Source organism: Oncorhynchus keta, chromosome 18, assembly GCF_023373465.1.
Source record: "Oncorhynchus keta strain PuntledgeMale-10-30-2019 chromosome 18, Oket_V2, whole genome shotgun sequence".
In the NCBI taxonomy this organism is placed as follows: Eukaryota; Metazoa; Chordata; class Actinopteri; order Salmoniformes; family Salmonidae; genus Oncorhynchus; species Oncorhynchus keta.
This window is the reverse complement of record NC_068438.1, coordinates 19939255-19964456: the sequence shown is the minus strand read 5'-3', so window position 1 is coordinate 19964456 and position 25202 is coordinate 19939255. Positions and strand designations below refer to the sequence as shown.

The window sequence follows — 25202 nt, the reverse complement described above, 5'->3', positions numbered from 1 at the left end:
AAATATCCTCTCTTCCAATGTTGTTTCTCTACAGGAGGAGTTGCTGCTGGATGCCAAAGCAAATACTGTGGAAGGCAGAAGTAGAGGGTGTTCTTCAGAAGAAGTTGAACCTCAAGAAACAATGGTGCTACTGCATGATCTAGAATGTACATTTTATATGCACAAAATCCCCCATTAGAGTATGTAAAGATATGTTGTACTTTATTTGACTCAATATATTTTTTATACAAACCCACCGACCGACTTTTGCACACATTTGATGTGACTTAGTGTTTTTGATTGTGCCTTTATCATTGTTCGTGGTGTTCATCAGCTCTTACTGACATGCCTGTGATGCTCCCCTTTTAGTAGTTACCAAGTGTGTGTGTGTGCATGCATGTGTGTGGGCGTTGATATGTGGCTGTGTGTCTCTCTATGTGCTTGTGAGCTTGCACATGTTGCCAGAGATGTTTGGGTATATAGGAGAATATGAAAGATTATCCAACTAGAGCCATTAAGCATGCTTTGAATGCAGAGAAGTGCTCCAAGTAAAAACCAGCACCATTCCTGTAACTGTACATCCCTCTCCATGTGCTTAGTGTCTGTGTGTACCAAAGTTGGAGCTCTTCGCATACTGACATGTCAAACCAAGGGGTGAGCTTCAAGGAGTGTTGTTAGTAAAGTGCTGATAAACTTTGGCCATGTATCTTCAGAACTGCCTCCTCTGGCTTTCTATCATCTCTGCTGCTATTTATATCCCTGGGTGAAATAGCAGTGGCTTAGCATGTGTGTGTGTGGGCACAGGTTTCACAGTTCATCTGCCTGCTTCAACTTTGACTATATTTTAAGGGCCATGGTGTAAGTAGCCTTCTTACCTTGATTTCTGACAAACTTGTGAAGTATGATGAGCAGGTGTTGCTCTGAATGTGGTAAAGCTGATGACAATCAATCCAAAGGTGTTCAAAAGATTTGTAGGTGATATCTTGAGTGATATTCATAGCATACATTGTGTTGGTTTGTACCCAAGACCTTTGAAACAGTGTTTTTGTTTTTTTATGTGATTTGAATGTTTTTAGTTTTACAAAAATGTAAAAGTAAAACTGAAATTCTTTCGATACTGCTCTGGCATGTATTGTACATTATGTATGTATGAATTGAACATTTTGTTTTATTAATTACGTATAATTTTTCTGCTGTGCTAGATTAAGTGCCTAGAATGTTATGCATATCTGAAATCATTCTAGTTTCACATGCAGTTATAGTTTCATTTATGCAAGTTGTCCCTCATTATTCAAGTTTCAAATGTTTCCGCTCATGAAAGTAGACTATCACCATATTTGTGTAATCTTGAATAAGGCAAAACCTGTTTGTTAAAAAAATATATATTTGGGTAATGCATTTAATCACTGATGAGAATTGTTATACTGTATATGTAAGGGCTTTTTTAATATGTGTCTGTGTGTAGGCTTCCCCTAGTCTGTGTAAATTGTGAGAGTGAGCTCCCATTTCACTCTTTACTTGAGTTAGTTATAGTTGAATAAGACTCACTAGACATTACTGACCAAAGATGGATTCACTCTGTTATGAAGTTACACTACGATTAATCTTTAGGGATTGTGTGGACTGTATGTTGTAGTAATTGCCCTAGGTTATCATGACTCTCACTCGCTTCAGTTATTGTAGCCTACCCGTAGGGTTTTTTCTGAACTGTGTGTGAGCCGCTCGGATCCGGGGCACGCCGCACCGTGTCTTCCATGCGGTGGGATAGTATTCATCTTATTTAAATGGTAAAAACGGATGAACGATGGGGTTTTGCACTTTCACATTTTCATGACGCACATGTGACTTGTTCCCGGTAATCCCGGCATTTTATTTGCTTAAGTAAAATAACGAAATAAAATGGTTAATAAATACACTTTTGTGCCCAGGTATCCGCTTTTTTCCACCTGCACCCAAACTGCACTAACATATCAAAATGAATCAATGGCTCAAATATTATTTAGGAACTTTAACATGTCTGAATGTACACTTTTACTGCAACTAGCCTATTCCAGCATGCTCTCATAGACTAGATGACTATTCTAATACAGCTATTCTGATACATCTCCTATTTCTGTGATGGGTGCATTGCGCATCGCTTCGTCTCTCTGCCCTCAGTTGCTTTTGATTGTGCTACGCAGACCAAATTTCCAGGGATTGTTGTCGGTTGGCCAACCCATATTTTCGGGTCCCCCAGCCTGACTGTTTCAAATCGCCCATTCTCTCCTCATCGAATGAATCGAAGTAGTATCCAGCTGTGAGGATCTAGTCTATCCAGCTTCATAAACACACACCACGAATAGCGGGGCTTTGGTCGAAGTGAGACCGGTTATCTGTTCATCAGAGTCAGGCTCTCATAGAGCCCGGAATCGGAGAGTGAATGAGGTTGATGCTGCTCTGTTGTGACTGGAAGGACGAACGTATGGGAGAGGAGGAAGGTGAGTTTAAGTTTTCGATACGCAGTTTTTCTCTGGAACCATGATAGCGGATGCCTTGAAGCATGTGTGAGGGCGGGAGATGTTATTAGAGCGAGCGCAGTGCATCCTTCCGCGCTCGAGAACAGACATGCTCCATTGAATTCATAATAAACGACACCATCCATGCACACCATACACAATAAACAATAGATACATTGTGTTATGGTGTTTTTGGAAGGTTAGCTTTATGAAAAGTATTCTGTGAGAATGATCAATAAAGAATGTCCGGTATGTCCTTGTTTTGCTGCAATAACCCAAGTAGGTAACCTTAGTCGTTCTATTTTATTTCCGAGTAACACAAGCCCGCTGCATAATGCTAACAAGGCTGGGATGGTGTTTAGAAGTATAATAATGTGTATATTTCAACTGCTAATGTTTTGGTTAGTTCAATCTAATTAAATCAAAATTAAATGGGGTGGTGAAACTGCAGCTCTGCTCTAACCTAGATCAACACAGCTGATACAGTTACACTTTCTTTGAAACAATACGTTTCCTTGTCATCCCATTCCTGTGAATCCATGACCTCGTTTAGCCTACTTTCAATGTAACTACACTGAACAAAAATATAAACGCAAATGTAAATAGTTGGTCCCATGTTTCATGAGCTGAAATAAAATATCCCCAAAAAGGTTCCATATGCACAAAAATATTATTTCTCTAAAATGTTGTGCACAAATTTGTTTACATTGGGATATCAAGAAGCTGATTAAACAGCATCATAATTACACAGGTGTACGTTGAACTGGGGACAGTAAAAGGCCTTCAAGTTTTGAGGGAGTGTGCAATTGGCCTGATGACTGCACAAATCTCCAACAGAGCTGTTGCCAGATATTTTAATCTTAATTTCTCAACAACAAGTCGCCTCCAACTAAGTTTTAGAGAATTTGGCAGTAGGTCTCACCAGCCTCACAACCGCAGACCATGTGTATGATGTTGTGTGGGTGAGTGGCTTGCTGATGTCAACGTTGTGAACAAAGTGCCCCATGGTGGCGGTGGGCCTGGATGGTTGAGCATAATATACAAGGAATTTATCAAAGCTATTAATAAGAAACCTTGACGACCTTGTACCTAGCAGGTGGGGATTCCGGGTGGGGTGCCCCAACCCAGGCAGTGGCAGTGCTGGCAACACTAGCTGCAGTAACCCATGGGAAGAGGGTCACACTCGGACAATCAGAGAGGGGGCAAAATATTGTGGTCTTGGTGGCACAAAAATAATCAGAGGTCTGACTGCACAGAGATGCTTGGGAAAAGCATGTGTGTGTTCCTACATGATTCCATATGTGTTATTTAATAGTTTTGATGTCTTCTCTATTATTCTACAATGTAGAAAATAGTTAAAATAAAGAAAAACCCTTGAATGAGGTGGTGTGTCCAAACTTTTGACTGGTACTGTATACATTTTTTTATAACTGTATATAATACAATCAAGGTGACGGTGTTGGAAATGCTTTGGTTGGTTGATCTGTTTTTGTGGCTGGCACTGTGTGCTCTTTTTAAAGGATGTGTCCCAATCGCTCAAAGGCCCTAGGATCCAGGGGGACAAGGGTGGTCTGCCAGTCACTGGGATGACAACCTAACTTGGGATGGGGGTAGGTTTTAGAGGGTGGAATAGCGGAGAACAATTGGAGGTTTAGGTTTAGCAGTGCAAATATCATGGTACAGCTATATGGACACTAAATCATTATGGTACTTTCTAATGGTAAGTTTACAAGCATATATTATGATAAATATAATTTAAACTTGTTTCGCATTATGGTAAATGGTGAAATAAGTATAGCCAGTTTGTAATTGTAATGGCTTTTCTAATGTCATTCTCGCTGGCACCAAATGTAAAGAAATATCAAATGGAATCATGTAGCATCCAAATAAGTGTTAAACAAATCAAAATTAGTAGCAACCTTTTGCCTTGATGACAGCTTTGCACACTCTTGGCATTCTATCAACCAGCTTCTGCTGGAATGCTTTTCCAACAGCCCTGAAGGAGTTCCCATATATACTGAGCACTTGTTGGCTGCTTTTCCTTCACTCTGCGGTCCAACTCATCCCAAACCATCTCATTTGGGTTGAGGTAGGGTGATTGTGGAGGCCATGCCACCTGATGCAGCACTCCATCACTCTCGTTCTTGTTCAAATATCCCTTACACAGCCTCTAGGTGTATTGAGTTATTGTCCTGTTGAAAAACAAATGATAGTCCCACTAAGCGCAAACTAGATGGGATGGCACATTGCCGCAGAATGCTGTGGTAGCCATGCTGGTTAAGTGTGCCTTGAATTCTAAATAAATCACTGACAGTGTAACCAGCAAAGCACCTCCACACTATCACACTGTCACGCCTTGGTCTTAGTATTTTGTGTTTTCTTTATTATTTGTTCAGGCCAGGGTGTGACATGGGTTTATTGTATTGTCGTATTGTTTTTTTTGTAGGCATTGGGATTGAGGTTGATTAGGGGTGTGTCTAGTGTAGGCTTGGCTGCCTGAGGCGGTTCTCAATCAGAGTCAGGTGATTCTTGTTGTCTCTGATGGGGAACCGTATTTAGGTAGCCTGGGTTTCACTTTGTATTTCGTGGGTGATTGTTCCTGTCTCTGTGTAGTGTTCACCAGATAGGCTGTAATTAGATTTTACGTTCCGTTTGTTGTTTTGTATTTGTATAAGTTATTTCATGTATCACTATTGTTTCATTAAAGACATGAGTAACCACCACGCTGCATTTCGGTCCGACTCTCTTTCGACAAACGAAGAACGCCGTTACAGAATCACCCACCACACACGGACCGAGTGGCGTGGTAACAGGCAGCGATAGCAAGAGCAGCGAAAGGAGGCACTTACGAGAGCTGAGAGACGCTGTTATGAGGACGTTATGGATAGCAGAAGTATGGAGTATACGACGTGGGAAGAAATAGACAGGTGGGCGGTCGACCCAGAGAGAGTGCCGGAGCCCGCCTGGGATTCGCTGGAGCAGTGCGAAGAGGGCTATAGGAGAATGGAGTCGAAGAGAAAGACACGGCGGCGCAGAAAGAAACCCGAAAGTCACCCCCAAAAATGTATTGGGGGAGGGCTCAGGGAGAGAGTGGCAGAGTAAGGAGTCAGACCTGAGCCAACTCTCCCAGTTAATCGTGAGGAGCAGCAAAAGGAGGATGAATTATTCGGAGAATGGACATGGGAAGACGTGTTGAATGGTAAAGGTTGTTACACTTGGGAGGAGATACTGGCCGGAAGAGATCGCCTCCCATGGGAACAGGTGGAGACACTTAGGAGAGCAGAGGCAGCCGGAGATAGGAGCCAACGATACGAGGGAACACGGTTGGCAAGGAAGCCCGAAAAGCAGCCCCAAAAATTATTGGGGGGGGGGCTTACAGGGAGTATGGCTACGCCAGGTGGGAGACCTGCGCAAACTCCCTGTGCTTACCGGGGGGCTAGAGAGACCGGGCAGGCACCGTGTTATGCTATGGAGCGCACAGTGTTTCCAGTGCGGGTGCATAGCCCGGTGCGGTTCATACCAGCCCTTCGTATTGGCCGGGCTAGAGTGAGCATCGCGCCAGGTAAGGTTGGGCAGGCTCGGTGCTCAAGAGCTCCACACACCAGTCCTCCGGTAGCAGCTCCCCACACCAGGCTTCCTGTGCGTGTCCTCGCTCCAGTATCACCAGTGCCAGCACCACGCATCAGGCCTACAGTGCGCCTCGCCTCTCCTGTGCTGTTGGAGTCTCCTGTCTGTTCAGTGCTATGAGAGCCTACCTCCTCTATAGCGCTGCTGGAGTCTCCTGTCTGTTCAGCGCTATCAGAGCCTTCCTTCCCTCATGCGCTGTCGGAGTCTCCCGCCTGTTCAGCGCTATCAGAGCCTTCCTCCTCTACAGCGCTGCCAGAGCCTCCTGCCTGTTCGGAGCAGCCTGAGCTGTCAGTCTGCATGAAGCAGCCAGAGCTGTCAGTCTGCAAAGAGCTGCCAGTCTGCAAGGAGCTGTCAGTCTGCAAGGAGCTGCCAGTCTGCAGGGTGCTGTCAGCCTGCATGGAGCAGTCAGAGCTGTCAGTCTGTATGAAGCAGCCAGAGCTGTCAGTCTGTATGAAGCAGCCAGAGCTGTCAGTCTGCATGGAGCTGTCAGTCTGCAAGGAGCTGCCAGTCTGCAAGGAGCCACCAGTCTGCATAGAGCAGCTAGATCCGCCAGTCAGCCATGATCTTCCAGATCTGCCAGTCAACCAGATTCTTCCAGATCTGCCAGTCAACCAAATTCTTCCAGATCTGCCAGTCAACCAGAATCTTCCAGATCTGCTAGTCAACCAGAATCTTCCAGATCCGCCAGCCAGCCAGGATCTACCGGAGCCGGCTACCTACCTGAGCTTCCTCTCAGTACTGGGTTTCCCCTCAGTTCCGGGCTGCCCCTCAGTCCCGGGCTGCCCCTCAGTCCCGAGCTGCCCCTCAGTCCCGAGCTGCCCCTCAGTCACGAGCTGCCCCTCAGTCACGAGCTGCTCCTCAGTTCAGTGGGGTTCTGGGTGAGGACTATTCGGCCATGGTCGGCGGCGAGGGTGGATTATCCCAGGACGCGAAGGGGAGGAACTAGGACATTAATGGAGTGGGGTCCACGTCCCGAGCCGGAACCGCCACCATGGACAGACGCCCACCCGGACCCTCCCTATGGTTTTGAGGTGCGTCCGGGAGTCCGCACCTTAGGGGGGTTCTGTCACGCCTTGGTCTTAGTATTTTGTGTTTTCTTTATTATTTGTTCAGGCCAGGGTGTGACATGGGTTTATTGTCGTATTGGGTTTTTTGTAGGCATTGGGATTGTGGTTGATTAGGGGTGTGTCTAGTATAGGCTTGGCTGCCTGAGGCGGTTCTCAATCAGAGTCAGGTGATTCTTGTTGTCTCTGATGGGGAACCGTATTTAGGTAGCCTGGGTTTCACTTTGTATTTCGTGGGTGATTGTTCCTGTCTGTCAGGGTTTACCAGAATTGGACCCAGAAGCAGACGAGGACAAGGAGAGTAGGAAGAAGGTGAGTATTTATTTACAAGAGAATGTGACTGGGTAGATATATCCAGGTGGCGTAGCGGGCAGCAGTGGTGAGTTGATGGGAGTAAATAGGTGGATCCAATGGGGTAGCGGAATCCTCTGACGACCAGGCGGGCATGGGGTAAATGATCCGGGTGAGTAACTGAAGACAGAACAAACGGAGGTAAGTTTAAGGCAAGCAATACGTAAAAAACAACAAAACAAATTCTATCCAACTTGAGGCTGATACTATGGCACAACATACTGTTCATGGCTAACGATCCGGCAGGGAATGGATGTCAGGTCAGAGCTTTTGAAGGGGAGAGGTGATGATCAGGACAGGTGTGCAGATTACTGATGGGATACAGGTGCGGGTGAACATCGATCTCCCAACAAGATAATTCGCCCGGCAACCAGACAGGGTGCGTTCCAGGACACCGGAAACACACTCCAGGACAGAAACACAGGCAAACACAGACTCAGGAAGCGGGATTCGTGACAGTACCCCCCCCTCTGACGAACGCCACCGGGCGGACTACCTGGAGCGCCAGGGTGGAGGCGGTAGAAGTCACGAAGCAGGTCGTCATCAAGGATCTGACGCCGAGGAATCCAACTCCTCTCCTCTGGACCATATCCTTCCCAATCCACAAGATATTGGAAACCTCGACCCCGCCGTCTGGAATCCATTATGCGGCGCACCGTGTAGGCAGGACCACCTCCGATCATCCGAGGAGGAGGAGGACGAGGAGGAGGGGGCAACAGAGGACTGAGGAGAACCGGCTTGAGGCAGGAGACATGAAAGGTGGGGTGTACTCGAAGCGTTGCCGGCAATTTGAGTTGGACCACAACAGGGTTAATGATTCTCTCCACCACAAACGGACCAATGAACTTTGGTGACAGTTTCCTCGACTCAGTCCGTAGAGGAAGATCCCGTGTAGCCAACCAAACCTTATCTCCGATGGTATAAGCAGGAGCAGGAATACGGCGACGATTCGCCTGGATCTGATACCGGTCAGAAACTCTAAGGAGGACCTTCCTGGCCCGATGCCAGGTCCGGTGGCAACGACGAATGTGGGCCTGGACAGAAGGAACCGAAAGATCCCTCTCCTGAGAAGGAAACAAGGGAGGTTGGTATCCGTACAGGCATTGGAAGGGGGACATCCCAGTGGCAGATGAAGGAAGGGTATTATGGGCATACTCAACCCAGGGTAATTGAGATGACCAAGAGGTGGGATCAGAGGAGACAAGAGAACGCAGCGTGGACTCCATCTTCTGGTTGGCTCTCTCCGCCTGACCATTAGATTGTGGGTGAAATCCAGAAGTGAGACTGACTGTAGCTCCAATGGCCAAACAGAAGGATCTCCAGACAGCAGAGGTAAACTGAGGACCACGGTCAGAAACAATGTCACTGGGCAATCCGTGGACCCTGAAAACCTCCCTAACCAGGATCTCGGACGTCTCCGTGGCAGATGGAAGCTTGGAGAGAGGGACAAAATGAGCAAACTTGCTGAATCTGTCCACAATGGTGAGAATGACCGCGTTCCCAACAGAAGGGGGCAATCCCGTGACAAAATCCAGGGCCAGATGCGACCAAGGTCGCCGAGGAATAGGTAGGGGGTGAAGAAGCCCAGAGCTGGGCCGATTGGTACTTTTGTTCTGAGCACAAACAGGACTTGCGGCAACAAACCTCCGGGTATCTTCTCCCATGGCAGGCCACCAAAATCGTCTGCGCAGTAGCGCCATAGTCCGAGCAACGCCAGGGTGACAAGCTATCTTGCTGGCGTGGGGCCACTGAAGAACAGCAGAATGGACCGACTCAGGCACGAACAACCGTCCGAAGGGCCGCCATCACATCCTCCTCAATCCTCCATGTAACGGCTCCCACGACAAGGTTCTGGGGAAGAATCGTCTCAGTCTTGGCCCCACTCTCATCCGTCTTGGAGAACATCCGGGACAAGGCGTCCGCTTTGCCGTTCTTCGACCCAGGTCGGAACGTCAGGGAAAAATTGAAGCGTCCAAAAAACAAAGCCCACCTGGCCTGACGGGAGTTGAGACGTTTAGCCGATTGCACGTAAGCCAGATTCTTGTGGTCAGTCCAGACCACAAACGGTTGCTCCGCTCCCTCCAACCATCAGGACAGGTGTGTAGATTACTGATGGGATACAGGTGCGGGTGAACATCGATCTCCCAACAAGCTAATTCGCCCGGCAACCAGACATGGTGCGTTCGAGGACACCGGAAACACACTCCAGGACAGAAACACAGGCAAACACAGACTCAGGAAGCGGGATTCGTGACACTGTCTCTGTGTAGTGGTCACCAGATAGGCTGTAATTAGATTTCACGTTCCGTTTGTTGTTTTGTATAAGTTATTTCATGTATCGCGATTGTTTCATTAAAGACATGAGTAACCACCACGCTGCATTTCAGTCCGACTCTCTTTCGACAAACAAAGAACGCCGTTACACACACCTCCTCCTCCATACTTCACGGTGGGAACTACACATACGGAGATCAACTGTTCACCTATTCTGCATCTCACAAAAAAAAAATTAGACTCATCAGACCAAAGTACAGATTTCTACCGGTCCATTGCTTGTGTTTCTTGGACCATGCAAGTCTCTTCTTATTATTGGTGTCCTTTTGTAGTGCTTTCTTTGCAGCAATTTGACCTTGAAGGCCTTATTCACACAGTCTCCTCTGAACAGTTGATATTGAGATGTGTCTGTTACTTGAACTCTGTGAAGCATTTATTTGGGCTGCAATTTCTGAGGCTGGTAACTCTAATGTACATATCCTCTGCAGCATAGGTAACTCTGGGACTTCCTTTCCTGTGGGGATGGTTTTTGTGACTGCACTTGAAGAAATGTTCAAACGTTTTCCGTATTGACAGACCTTCATGTCTTAAAGTAATGATGGACTGTTGTTTCTCTTTGTTTATTTGAGCAGTTCTTGCCATAATATGGACTTGGTCTTTTACCAAATAGGACTATCTTCTGTATACCACCCCTACTTTGTCACAACACAACAGATTGGCTCAAACGCATTAATAATATATATATTTATATATAAATAAATAATAATTATATATATTTGACTAAAACAATCTTGGTTGACCAACAGCCTAACAACCAAATAATTGACCAGTCGATTGGGGTCAGCCCTAATTTGTGTGTATACAGTGCATTCAGAAAGTATTCAGAACCCTTGACTTTTTCAGCATTTATTCCACAACCTTCTTCTAAAAGTGATTTATTTATTTCTTCCCCTCATCAGTCTACACACAATTCATCATAATGACAAAGTGAAAACAGGTTTTTCAATTTTTTGCAAATGTATAAAATATTAAAAAGATATTATTTACGTAAGTATTCAGACCCTTTGCTATGAGACTCAAAATTGAGCTCCGGTGCATCCTGTTTTCATTGATCATCCTTGAGATGTTTCTACAACTTTATTTCAATCCACCTGGGGTAAATTCAATTGATTGGACATGATTTGAAAAGGTACACACCTGTCTATATAAGGTCCCACAGTTGACAGTGCATGTCAGAGCAAAAACCATGCCATGAGGTTGAAGGAATTGTCCGTAGAGCTCAGAGACAGGATTGTGCCGAGACACAGATCTGGGGAAGGGTACCAAAACATTTCTGCAGCATTCTTAAACTGAATAAATTTGGAACCACCAAGACTCTTCCTGGAGCTGGCCGCCCGGCCAAATAGAGGGAGAAGGGCCTTGGTCAGAGAGGTGACCAAGAATCCGATGGCCACTCTGAGAGAGCTCCAGAGTTTCTCTGTGGATTTGGGAGAACCTTCCAGAAGGACAACCATCTCTGCAGCACTCCACCAATCAGGCCTTTATGGTAGGGTGGCCAGACGGAAACCACTCCTCGGTAAAATGCACATGATAGCCCGCTTGGAGTTTGTCAAAAGGCACTTAAAATACTCTCACACCATGAGAAACAAGATTCTCTGGTCTGATGAAACCAAGATTGAATTCTTTGGCCTGTATGCCAAGCATCACGCCTGGCGGAAACTTGGCACCATCCCTACTGTGAAGCATGGTGGTGGCAGCAAAATGCTGTGGGGATGTTTTTCAGCAGCAGGCACTGAGATACTGGCCAGGATCGAGGGACAGATAAACAGAGCAAAGTACAGATCCTTGATGAAATCCCGCTCCAGAGCATTCAGGACCTCAGACCAGGGCGAAGTCTCACCTTCCAACCTGACAACGACCCTAAGCACACAGCCAAGACAGTGCAGGAGTGGCTTCGAGACAAGCCTCTGAATGTTCTTGAGTGGCCCAGCCAGAGCCCGGACTTGAACATGATCAAACATCTCTGGAGACCTGTAAATCGCTGGGCAGCGACGCTTCCCGTCCACCCTGACAGAGCTTGAAAGGATCTGCAGAGAAGAATGGAGAAACTCCCCAAATACAGGTGTGCCAAGCTTGTACCGTCGTACTCAAGAAGACTCAAGGCTGTAATCGCTGCCAAAGGTGCTTCAACAAAGTACTGAGTAAAGGGTCTGAATACTGAAGTAAATATGATGTTTCAGCCACCCGTCATAGACTTTTCTTTTCTCTCTGCTACCGCACAGAAAGCGGTACCGGTGCACCAAGTCTGGAACCAACAGGATAGTGAACAGCTTCTACCCCTAAGACATAAGACTGCTAGTCATCACATACGCTGCTGCTACTGTTTATTATCTATCCTGTTGACTAGTCACTTTATTCCTAGTCATATGTACATATCTAACTCAATTACCTCGTTACCCCTGCACATCGACTCAGTACTGGTACCCCGTGTATAGAACCAGGTTATCTTTACTCATTGTGTATTTATTATTACTTTTATTATTATGTGTTATTACTTCTCTTATTTCTCAATTATCTTTCTCTCTGCATTGTTGGAATGGACCTGTACATAAGAATTTCACTCTTAGTCTACACCTGTTGTTTACAAAGCATGTGACAAATGAAATGACCCCAAAGATGCTAACCTCTCACCATTACCATTAACAGTAACAGGGGTAATATCTTGGGGTTAAACAAAATCTCTTTCTCTGAGCAATTATATTAGTATAAAATAATACAATCTCCTGAGTTATTTTTGTTTTTTACAATATAGCTCAGTATTTTAATAAATTATTTTATAGAGTCACAATTGCTGATTTTTATCAATGATGTCAATAATTTTGGAACCGACTATCTTGGGTCTGCGTCCCAAATGGCACCCTATTCCATTTATAGAGCACTCGTTTTGTCCATGGCCCATAGCGCTCTGGTCAAAGTAGTACACTATATAGGGCAGTGTTTCCCAACCCAGCACAATAGTGACTGTCCAGGGTTACAATAAAAATGTTTCCTGTTGGGTGTTTTCGAGGACCAGGTTTATGGAACACTGATATAGGGAGTAGTGCACTTTTGACCACAGCCCTATGGGTCTATGCACTATATACTATAAATAATAGGGTGCTATTTGTGATGAAGCCATTGACTTGATAAGGGCTGCCAAGACCTCTGAAATAAGGTTGAATGGACTCACTGAACCCTCAGTGACAAGTGACATTGACAAATGTAAAACAAGGAAACCGATTTATAAAGATCCAAGCACTTTGTTGCAGCTTTCTGGCTCTTGCTCGCTGTTCTCTCTCTCACTCTCACTCTCACACTGTTGCTCGCTTGCTTCCACTCTCTTTCTCTCTCTCAGACGAAACTTTATTTTGCTCACATATGAAACAGAATCGTATATATTCATCTAATTCATCCTATACAAATTAATAGTATTTATTTTTCTGACATCATGTTCCTGTTTGCATACCACCCTTCTCCCATTCTGGATTTACATGGGGATAACAAATGCTCTTGTGATCCTTCAAACACACACACACACACACACACACACACACACACACACACACACACACACCTAAATCCTCCTACAAGCAAAAGCAGTGTAGAATAGATGAATGTGGTTCTGTGTTAATGCACCGCTCCAAAGCTCTACTTCTAAGAACTAAAGTAAAAGACAAAAAGCCACATTTGCATGCCCCGAAAATATCCCACACTTCTAATACTCAGTTGAACTAAGAATATGTCAATTTCTCTCCATTTTGAAATTGGGGAGGTTGTATGCGTTTGAGCTAATGAGTGTCAGTTGATGAATTTGTATTTGCTGTCTAACTGATGCTATGGTTTTAGTTAGTTTCTATACAATGTGTCATTTGGGGTCAACACTGATCTTACATTATTTCAATCCTACAGTATTAGAGTACTTTTCAGACTTACAGAATTTTCTACTGAAAGAGAGATCTCAACCCTTGATCAATAATCAATTGACATCCTCTACCACCAGTAGTGATAAGAGATTTGATGGGTGGCTGTCTGATACATCAATTTGCTCTTACTGGATTTCTGGAGCTAAGCTGATCAGTCAGTTAACCACTTTTAAAGAGGGAGGTGGGAATTATCACATATCTCAAGTAATAACACTGGTGGTGGTGGTGATGTATCATGAAGTATATGAGCCATGCAAATGGTGAAGCTAATGTACAGTTGAAGTCGGAAGTTTGCATACACCTTGGCCAAATACATTTAAACTCAGTTTTTCACGATTCCTGATATTTAATCCTAGTAAAAATCCCCTGTCTTAGGTCAGTTAGGATCACCACTTTATTTTAAAAATTTGAAATTTCAGAATAATAGTAGAGTGATTTATTTCAGCTTTTATTTATTTAATCACATTCCCAGTGGGTCAGAAGTTTACTGTGAGCGGACCAAGTAATTGGGTGTCACTCTAAAGCGGGAAGGTGGAATAAACGAGTCAGGAGTAGGTTTTCTTGATTGAACACAGTTCTCTATTGAGGGCATTTGGTCAACACAAACACTCCAACATAATCAATGAAAATCTTCCAAAGCAAAACATACATCTTCTTCTCCTGATGAAACAGGAACACAATAGGATTATCTTTAAACTACAACAAAAAGTCACGGGATTGTCACCGTCTTAGTGGTTCTAGCTCCTCTCTCTCGGTGGCCATCTTCCAGAGATAAGTTTTCCCCTCTCTCTGCTGGTTCCATTCTCTCTCTTATAGGGGAAGGAGAGTATGTCATTAGTACCGTCAGCTGTGCTTAATTGCCTCTGGTTACCTTGTCTCCCATTCCTTGTTGGGCTACTATCCATGAGCCCAGCCTGCCCTCTGGTGGTCCTTCCACATTACATACATTCAATTAGTATTTGGTAGCATTGCCTTTAAATTGTTTAAACTTGGTTCAAATGTTTCGGGTAGCATTCCACAAGCACCCACAAGAAGTTGGGTAAATTTTGGCCCATTCCTCCTGACAGAGCTGGTGTAACTGAGTCAGGTTTGTAGGGCTCCTTGATCACACACACTTTTTCAGTTCTGCCCACAAATGTTCTATGGGATTGAGGTCAGGGCTTTGTGATGGCCACTCCAATACCTTGACTTTGTTGTCCTTAAGCCATTTTGCCACAACTTTGGAAGTATGCTTGTGGTCATTGTCCATTTGGAGGACCCATTTGCGACCAAGCTTTAACTTCCTGACTGATGTCTTGAGATGTTGCTTCAATATATCCACATAATCTTCCATCCTCATGATGCCATCTATTTTGTGAATTGCACCAGTCCCTCCTGCAGCAAAGCACTCCCACAACATGATGCTGCCACCCCCGTGCTTCACGGTTGGGATGGTGTTCTTCGGCTTGCAAGCCTCTCCCTTTGTCCTCCAAACATAACGATGGTCATTATGGCCAAACAGTTCAATTTTTGTTTCATCAGACCAGAAGACATTTTTCCAAAGGTACGATCTTTGCTCCCATGTGCAGTTGCAAACCATAGCCTGGCTTTTTTATGGCAGTTTTGGAGCAGTGGCTTCTTCCTTGCTGAGCGTCCTTTCAGGTTATGTCGACATAGGACTCGTTTTACTGTGGATATAGATACTTTTGTACCTCTTTCACAAGTTCCTTTGCTATTGTTCTGGGATTGATTTGCACTTTTCGCACCAATGTACGTTCATCTCTAGGAGACAGAAGGTTTCTCCTTCCCGAGCGGTATGACGGCTGCGTAGTCCCATGGTGTTTATACTCGCATACTATTGTTTGTACAGATGAATGTGGTACCTTCAGGCGTTTTGAAATTGCTCCCAAGGATGAACCAGACTGAGGTCTTTGCTGATTTATTTTGATTTTCCCATGATGTCAAGCAAAGAGGCACTGAGTTTGAAGGTAGGCCTCGGAATACATCCACAGGTACACCTCCAATTGATTCCAATGATGTCAATTAGCCTATCAGAAGCTTCTAAAGTCATGACATTTTCTGGAATTTTCCAAGCTGTTTAAAGGCACAGTCAACTTAGTGTATGTACATTTCTGACCCACTGGAATTGTGATACAGTGAATTATAAGTGAAATATCTGTTTGTAAACAATTGTTGGAAAAATGACTTGTGTCATGCACAAAGTAATGTCCTAACCGATTTGCCAAAACTATAGTTTGTTAACAAGACATTTGTGGAGTGGTTGAAAAACTAGTTTTAATGACTCCAACCTAAGTGTTTGTAAACTTCCGACTTCAACTGTATGTGTCATCCTTTGATCTGTCCACTAACTGTATTGCAGCTGGCAGAAGCTTGCCCGTGTGTGCGGGATGCAGACAGCGGATCTATGATGAACAGTATCTCCAGGCACTCAACACTGACTGGCACACAGTTTGCTTCAGGTGAGTGCTGCTTAAACAGTGTCCTCTCACTGATTAGTCAGTCTATTCTCCTGCCAATCTTCTAACAGACAACTGATATCCATGCTGCTTGTTTTATTCATAATGACCAGTTTTGGATTTGTCTTTGACAGACATGAGATCTCTGTTTTTTCAGGTGGCATTATTGCTCTACATACATCCTTCTTAACTTGCTCCATTAGTAGGTAATGTGCATTATGCACTGCAATGGCACTTTCCAGCATTCCAGTACTAACCAAACACACACTCCTGATTCCTCCTTTATCTAAACTTTACTGATTAACTGTGGATTACAGTTAACCACACCTGTTTGATGTCTCTCATTGGGGGCATGCTTGGAATGCTTATTGATCCAATCACAATATTGAACACAGTCAGAACATGTGTCTTACCTGGAGACGGATGTTGTGACTAATATGTTCTGGCCTATGACTCCAGTCTCTCCATCTGGCCCTACTTTAAATGAAACAACTTTATAAAGCATTCACAAATAATTTAAAGGCTGTTTATAACATGACGTTTGTTTCTCAATCAATCAATCAAATAAATGTATTGCCTTTTTTACATCATCATAAAGTGCTTTAAATGAAACAACTTTATAAAGCATTCACAAATCATTTAAAGGCTGTTTATAACATGACGTTTGTTTCTCAATCAATCAATCAAATAAATGTATTGCCTTTTTTACATCATCATAAAGTGCTTTAAAGATACCCAACCTAAAACCCCAAAGAACAAGCAATGCAGAGGCAGAAGCACAGTTGATAGGAAAAACTCATTCGATGGTAGGAACCTAGGAAGAAACCTAGAGAGGACCAGGCTCCAAGGGGTGGACAGTTCTCTTCTGGCTGTAGCGGGTTGATATTTAAGAGTACATATTTTAAGACGTTCAAAGATTCAAAGATGACCAGCAGGAGCAGATAATAACCATGGTGGTTATAGACAAAGGGGGTGCAGTCAAAATAGCAGAACATGATCAGCAGCATTTCTCAATGATTTCTGAAGTAAACTCAGCAAAAAAAGAAACGTCCTCTCACTGCCAACTGTTTATTTTCCGCAAACTATTATTTTGAAAGGCTGTTTTTCCATTGAAAGCCTATCCACCATACAAAGACTTAGGACCCAGTTCACGATATCTATGGCTTCCTCTACATGTGGCCAGTGTTTAGGCATTGTTTCAGGCTTTTACTCTGAAAAAATGAGGGAGATACAGTACTTTCAATGAGAAGCCAGTGGATCGGGAACACGCCTTTCTTGTCTCTCCTTTCTATTGACGAAGCTTTTGTCCGGTTGAAAAATGATTGACTATTTATGACAAAAAACAACCTGAGGATTGATTTTAAACATCGTTTGACAAGTTTCTGTTAACTTTTATTGGACTTTTTAAACTTTTCGTCTTGATGTTGAGCGCGCGCATTGTGCCTTTTGGATTTCCGAACTTAACGCACCAACAAAACGGAGGTTTTTGGACATAAAGAGGGACATTATCGAACAAAACAAACATTTATTGTCTAACATGGAGACCTGGGAGTGCCAGCAGATGAAGATCATCAAAGGTAAGTGATTAATTGTAACGCTATTTCTGACTTTTGTGACACTTCTCCTTGGTTGGAAAATGGCTGTATAGTTTTGTGGCTAGGCGCTGACCTAACATATTTGCATAGTGTGCTTTCGCGGTAATGCCTTTTTGAAATCTGACACAGCGGTTGCATTAAGGAGAAGTTTCTTTAAATGTATGTTAAACACTTGTATCTTTCATCAATGTTTATGATGAGTATTTCTGTAATTTGATGTGGCTCTCTGCATTTTCACCGGATGTTTGTTTGAGACAATGATTACTGTACATAACTCGCCAATTTCAACTGAGGTTTTTGGACATAAAGATTATCGAACAAAACAAACATTTATTGTCTAACATGGAGACCTGGGAGTGCCACCAGATGAAGATCAAAGGTTAGTGATTAATTTAATCGCTATTTCTGATTTTGTGAGCCCTCTCCTTGGCTGGAAAATGGCTGTATGGTTTTCTGTGACAAGGCGCTGATCTAACATAATCGCATGGTGTGCTTTCTCCGTAAAGCCTTTTTGAAATCGGACACTGTGGTTGGATTTACAAGAAGTTTGTCTTTAAAATGGTGTATAATATTTGAGGAATTGTAATTATAAGATTTCTGTTGTTTTGAATTTTGCGCCCTGCAATTTCACTGGCTGTTGTTGAGGTGGGACGCTAGCGTCCAGCGAGGTTAAGTACTGCAGTGCATCTCCTCCTCATGGACTGCACCAGATTTGCCAGTTCTTGCTGTGAGATGTTACCCCACTCTTCCACCAATGCCCCTGCAAGTTCCCAGACATTTCTGAGGGGAATGGCCCTAGCCCTCACCCTCTGATCCAACAGGTCCCAGACGTGCTCAATGGGATTGAGATCCGGGCTCTTTGCTGGCCATGGTAGATCACTGACATTCCTGTCTTGCAGGAAATCACACACAGAATGAGCAGTATGGCTGGTGGCATTGTCATGCTGGAGGGTCATGTCAGGATGAGCCTGCAGGAAGGGTACCACATGAGGGAGGAGGATGTCTTCCCTGTAACGCACAGCGTTGAGATTGCCTGCAATGACAACCAGCTCAGTCCAATGATGGTGTAACACACCGCCCCAGACCATAACAGACCCTCCACCTCCAAATTGATCCCGCTCCAGAGTACAGGCCTCAGTGTAACGCTCATTCCTTTGACGATAAATGAGAATCCAACATCACCCCTGATGAGACTAAACCGCGACTCATCAGTGAAGAGCACCTTTTGCCAGTCTTGTCTGGTTCAGCGACGGTGGGTTTGTGCCCATAGGTGACGTTGTTGCCGTTGATGTCTGGTAAGGACCTGCCTTACAACAGGCCTACAAGCCCTCAGTCCAGCCTCTCTCAGCTTATTGCGGACAGTCTGAGCACTGATGGATTGTGCGTTCCTGGTGTAACTCGGGCAGTTGTTGTTGCCATCCTGTACCTGTCCCGCAGGTGTGTTGTTCGGATGTACCGATCCTGTGCAGGTGTTGTTACACGTGGTCTGCCACTGCGAGGGCGATCAGCTGTCCATCCTTTCTCCCTGTAGCGCTGTCTTAGGCGTCTCACAGTACGGACATTGCAATTTATTGCCCTGCAGGAACAAACACCAGCGCATAGTCCTGCGGTTTGGGAAAGCATGGTGTGCAGGAAAGAGGTTGTGGTCATTGTAAACCACAATAGGGACCACACCCGACCCCACATATACCTCAAAATGCTGCAACGCCCAGATTAAGGCAAGGGCCTCCTACCCCACTGAATAATTCAACTGATAGCTGTTAAACGTTTGGGAGAAATAGCTAACAGGATGTTCAACACCTCCATCTGCTTGAAGCAACACGGCACCTGCCCCCACATTACTGGCATCCACATATAGGCTGAAAGGCTGTTCCAATCGTGGGGCAGCCAACACAGGGTCAGAGCTAAGAAGCAGTTTCACATTTTCAAAAGCACTCTGACAGCAGGAAGACCAAATGAAATCAGCCCTCTTCTTCAACAGATCAGTCAGAGGTGCTACAACTGTGGAGAAGTTGCAGCAAAACCCCCGACAATCCTCAACCATACCTAGGAAGCGTTGCAGCTCCTTCTTGGTGGTGGGCGGTGAAACAGGTCGATAGCGGCCACTTTAGCCCGCACCAGGACAACACGACCCTGCCTGACCACTCTGCCGAGGTAGGTCACTGTTGCCTGGGAAAACTCACATTTGGCTATGTTCACAGTGGGACAGGCATCAGCTAAACACTCAGAGTCCGTATGCGCACCAGATGTCACTCCCAAGTGTCACTTTAAACAACCACATCATCTAGATAAACAGCACAGCTATAAAGGCCAGAGATCACCATATTCATAAGACTCTGAAACGTAGCAGGAACGTTGCCAAAACTCATGACCGTATAGGAGAAAAGACTTGAAGGAGTAATAAAAACATATTTCACAAGCTCTTGATGACAAAGGCACCTGCCAGTAACCCTTCCGCAAATCAAACTTGCTGACACACTGGGCAGAACCAACCTGGTCAACACAATCTTCCATCCTTGAGAGTGGGTAACATTCAGGTTGTTACACTTAACCTTCCGGTAGTCAGTGCAAAATCTAAGAGAACCATCTGACTTGTTCACCAAGAGACATGGGGAGGCCTAACTGGAGAATGATGGAACAGCGATATCATTAACTAGCATGTACTTAATCATACACTTAATGTACTTTAGCATGTACTTAAATCCAAGGGACATACAGTGAGGGAAAAAAGTATTTGATCCCCTGCTGATTTTGTACATTTGCCCACTGACAAAGAAATGATCAGTCTATAATTTAATGGTATGTTTATTTGAACAGTGAGAGACAGAATAGCAACAACAAAAAATCCAGAAAAACACATGTCAAAAATTTTATAAATTGATTTGCATTTTAATGAGGGAAATAAGTATTCAAAGAGATCCATTTTGGTCTCACTAAATTGTCACGGCTCAGGTCGCCGGTCAAACAACCTTTTCATCCTCACCTGAAAGGATTCTAGTTTTTCTTAAGCCATTTCACAAGCTGCATACAACCTGTGTCAGAAACCACTAACATATAACACTTATTTGGGGGAGGCTCAACCACCTTCTAATCCTCATTTAAGGAGTTATCCTTTAAGGGACCACGCAGAGTATGATCAAAAAACAAGGTCATTAGGACTGAATCCAGTGCTCTCTTGTGATACTTCTCTAAGGGTCCAACACAATCAATAATCAAATGCTCAAATGGCTGGCCTGTAACAGGAACAGGTTGTCGCGGGACTGGCCTTAACATCTGATTAGGCTTCCCAGTCAGCTGACAAACATGGCATGTTTTGATGTAAGCGGAAATGTCTTTCTTTGTGCAAGGGTACAGACAATGTATTCAAACCTATCCCTTGAATCAGGACAATGATTGCTGTATCTGTCTCCAGAGAAAAAGGCAGAACAGACTCCAAAACCAACGATTCAGAGACACCAGTGTCTCGCAGAATCTTTACTGGCACTTGCACATCACTTCCCAATAGTGAAACATAGCCCTCTGTGACAAACGGCGTATAATCAGTACTAAAAGGTTTGGACAATTCTTGAGCTTGCGCAACTGAATTAACATGAGGAGCAGGCCCAGCTAACGCAACAGGTTTTAAATTTGTTCTGGCCAATCTGCTGACCGTTTTACCAAAGGACAGGACATTCGTTCTTCCAGTGGCCTTTACCTTGACAATAATTACAGATTTTACTTACATCATTCTGTCCACATGAACCACTTTCGGATCTAGATGGATATGTCATTACCAGAACCAAAGGAATTTGCTGACCGAAATCCACTTGAACTGTTCCTTTACCCCCATCTCGCATACGTGATGCTCCAAAACTGCTTTTGTGGGTCAGTACGTACTCATCTGCCAAAACAGCAGCTTCAGATGCACTAATTTAAATAGGTAGCAAGATGATCAGGGACAGATTCTTTAAATTGTTCAAGGACAACCAGGTTGCACAAATCTTCCAAACAAGTGACGATGAATTGAGTTAACAAATCCCGTGAGAAACAGTCCCATGTTGAGTTTTCACCTTTCTTCAACATTCTGAAATGCTGTCGATACACTTCAGGGACCAACTCGTAAGCATGCAGGACAGCAGTTTTAACCTTATAGGTAATCTTCACCATCTGTAGTGCTAGGAGATGAGTTAGCCTCCTTAGCCTCACTGGTCAAAACACACTGTAGCATCAAAGTGCGGTCTGCATCAGGCCAAGCCCGAGAGTCTGCTACATTCATATAACATAAAAAATAGATGAGGATCTTTTTCAGTGAATATAGGCAACAACCGGAGATTACCAGCAACATCAAATGGCGGTGAATGACCAAGGGAAGAGCGTCCCATTGGGGAGGTTGAGTAGCCATTCTCAAAAGAAAATTCACCTGAAAGCTTGCCTTCTCTAACTGATGTTGCAACCACAGTTTAGCTTGTTCCGTATCCTGCTTCAATCTTTCCGGATCTTTGTCATGGTGATGTGGAGGTAAACCCAGGCCCTGCATGCCCCCAGGTACCCTCATTTGTTGACTTCTGTGATCGAAAAGTCTTGGTTTTATGCATGTCAACATCAGAAGCCTCCTCCCTAAGTTTGTTTTACTCACTGCTTTAGCACACTCTGCTAACCCTGATGTCCTTGCCGTGTCTGAATCCTGGCTCAGGAAGGCCACCAAAAATTCAGAGATTTCCATACCCATCTATAACATCTTCCGTCAAGATAGAACTGCCAAAGGGGGCGGAGTCGCAGTCTACTGCAGAGATAGCCTGCAAAGTAATGTCATACTTTCCAGGTCCATACCCAAACAGTTTGAACTACTAATTTTGAAAATTACTCTCTCCAGAAACAAGTCTATCACTGTTGCCGCCTGCTACCGACCCCGTCAGCTCCCAGCTGCGCCCTGGACACCATTTGTGAATTGATCGCCCCCATCTAGCTTCAGAGTTTGTTCTGTTAGGTGACCTAAACTGGGATATGCTTAACACCCCGGCAGTCCTACAATCTAAGCTAGATGCCCTCAATCTCACTCAAATCATCAAGGAACCCACCAGGTACAACCCTAACTCTGTAAACAAGGGCACCCTCATAGACGCCATCCTGACCAACTGGCCCTCCAAATATACCTCCGCTGTCTTCAACCAGGATCTCAGCGATCACTGCCTCATCGCCTGTATCCGCCACGGAGCCGCAGTCAAACGACCACCCCTCATCACTGTCAAACGCTCCCTAAAACACTTCTGTGAGCAGGCCTTTCTAATCGACCTGGCCCGTGTATCCTGGAAGGACATTGACCTCATCCCGTCAGTTGAGGATGCCTGGTCATTCTTTAAAAGTAACTTCCTCACCATTTTAGATAAGCATGCTCCGTTCAAAAATGCAGAACCAAGAACAGATACAGCCCTTGGTTCACTCCAGACCTGACTGCCCTCGACCAGCACAAAAACATCCTGTGGCGGACTGCAATAGCATCGAATAGCCCCCGTGATATGCAACTGTTCAGGGAAGTCAGGAACCAATACACGCAGTCAGTCAGGAAAGCTAAGGCCAGCTTCTTCAGGCAGAAGTTTGCATCCTGTAGCTCCAACTCCAAAAGTTCTGGGACACTGTGAAGTCCATGGAGAACAAGAGCACCTCCTCCCAGCTGCCCACTGCACTGAGGCTAGGAAACACGGTCTCCACCGATAAATCCATGATTATCGAAAACTTCAATAAGCACTTCTCAACGGCTGGCCATGCCTTCCGCCTGGCTACTCCAACCTCGGCCAACAGCTCCGCCCCGTAGTTCCTCACCCAAGCCTCTCCAGGTTCTCCTTTACCCAGATCCAGATAGCAGATGTTCTGAAAGAGCTGCAAAACCTGGACCCGTACAAATCAGCTGGGCTTGACAATCTGGACCCGCTATTTCTGAAACTATCTGCCGCCATTGTCGCAACCCCTATTACCAGCCTGTTCAACCTCTCTTTCATATCGTCTGAGATCCCCAAGGATTGAAAGCTGCCGCAGTCATCCCCCTCTTCAAAGGGGGAGACACCCTGGACCCAAACTGCTATAAACCTATATCCATCCTGCCCTGCCTATCTAAGGTCTTCGAAAGCCAAGTCAACAAACAGGTCACTGACCATCTCGAATCCCACCGTACCTTCTCCGCTGTGCAATCTGGTTTCCGAGCCGGTCACGGGTGCACCTCAGCCACACTCAAGGTACTAAATGATATCATAACCGCCATCGATAAAAGACAGTACTGTGCAGCCGTCTTCATCGACCTCGCCAAGGCTTTCGACTCTGTCAATCACCAAATTCTTATCGGCAGACTCAACAGCCTCGGTTTTTCGGATGACTGCCTTGCCTGGTTCACCAATTACTTTGCAGACAGAGTTCAGTGTGTCAAATCAGAGGGCATGCTGTCCGGTCCTCTGGCAGTCTCTATGGGGGCGCCACAGGGTTCAATTCTCGGGCCGACTCTTTTCTCTGTATATATCAATGATGTTGCTCTTGCTGCGGGCGATTCCCTGATCCACCTCTACGCAGACGACACCATTCTATATACTTTCGGCCCGTCATTGGACACTGTGCTATCCAACCTCCAAACGAGCTTCAATGCCATACAGCACTCCTTCCGTGGCCTCCAACTGCTCTTAAACGCGAGTAAAACCAAATGCATGCTTTTCAACCGATCGCTGCCTGCACCCGCATGCCCGACTAGCATCACCACCCTGGATGGTTCCAACCTTGAATATGTGGACATCTATAAGTACCTAGGTGTCTGGCTAGACTGCAAACTCTCCTTCCAGACTCACATCAAACATCTCCAATCAAAAATCAAATCCAGAGTCGGCTTTCTATTCCGCAACAAAGCCTCCTTCACTCACGCTGCCAAGCTTACCCTAGTAAAACTGACTATCCTACCGATCCTCGACTTCGGCGATGTCATCTACTAAATGGCTTCCAACACTCTACTCAGCAAACTGGATGCAGTCTACCACAGTGCCATCCGTTTTGTCACTAAAGCACCTTATACCACCCACCACTGCGACTTGTATGCTCTAGTCGGCTGGCCCTCACTACATATTCGTCGCCAGACCCACTGGCTCCAGGTCATCTACAAGTCCATGCTAGATAAAGCTCCGCCTTATCTCAGTTCACTGGTCACGATGGCAACACCCATCCGTAGCACGTGCTCCAGCAGGTGTATCTCACTGATCATCCCTAAAGCCAACACCTCATTTGGCCGCCTTTCGTTCCAGTACTCTGCTGCCTGTGACTGGAACGAATTGCAAAAATCGCTGAAGTTGGAGACTTTTATCTCCTCTCCAACTTCAAACATCAGCTATCCGAGCAGCTAACCGATCGCTGCAGCTGTACATAGTCTATAGGTAAATAGCTCACCCTT

At 45.0% G+C, this 25202-nt stretch overlaps 2 protein-coding genes across 26 annotated transcripts in view; both read left to right on the top strand.

The window, feature by feature from the left end:
• Positions 1 to 1894, top strand: part of LOC118397402 (elastin-like) — a 98551-nt gene extending 96657 nt beyond the window's left edge. For all 25 annotated transcript variants that reach the window (XM_052467584.1, XM_052467583.1, XM_052467599.1 and 22 more), the window contains one exon: positions 35 to 1894. In XM_052467584.1, coding sequence (XP_052323544.1) covers positions 35 to 84 — 50 coding nt within the window. In that variant the 3' untranslated portion in view covers positions 85 to 1894. The remainder of the gene's footprint in view (positions 1 to 34) is intronic.
• A 307-nt stretch (positions 1895 to 2201) lies between these two features.
• Positions 2202 to 25202, top strand: part of LOC118372754 (LIM domain kinase 1-like) — an 89317-nt gene continuing 66316 nt past the window's right edge. Inside the window, exons 1-2 of the mRNA XM_052467573.1 lie at positions 2202 to 2456; positions 16112 to 16211. Of these exons, the coding sequence (XP_052323533.1) occupies positions 2399 to 2456; positions 16112 to 16211 (158 nt within the window). The 5' untranslated portion in view covers positions 2202 to 2398. The remainder of the gene's footprint in view (positions 2457 to 16111; positions 16212 to 25202) is intronic.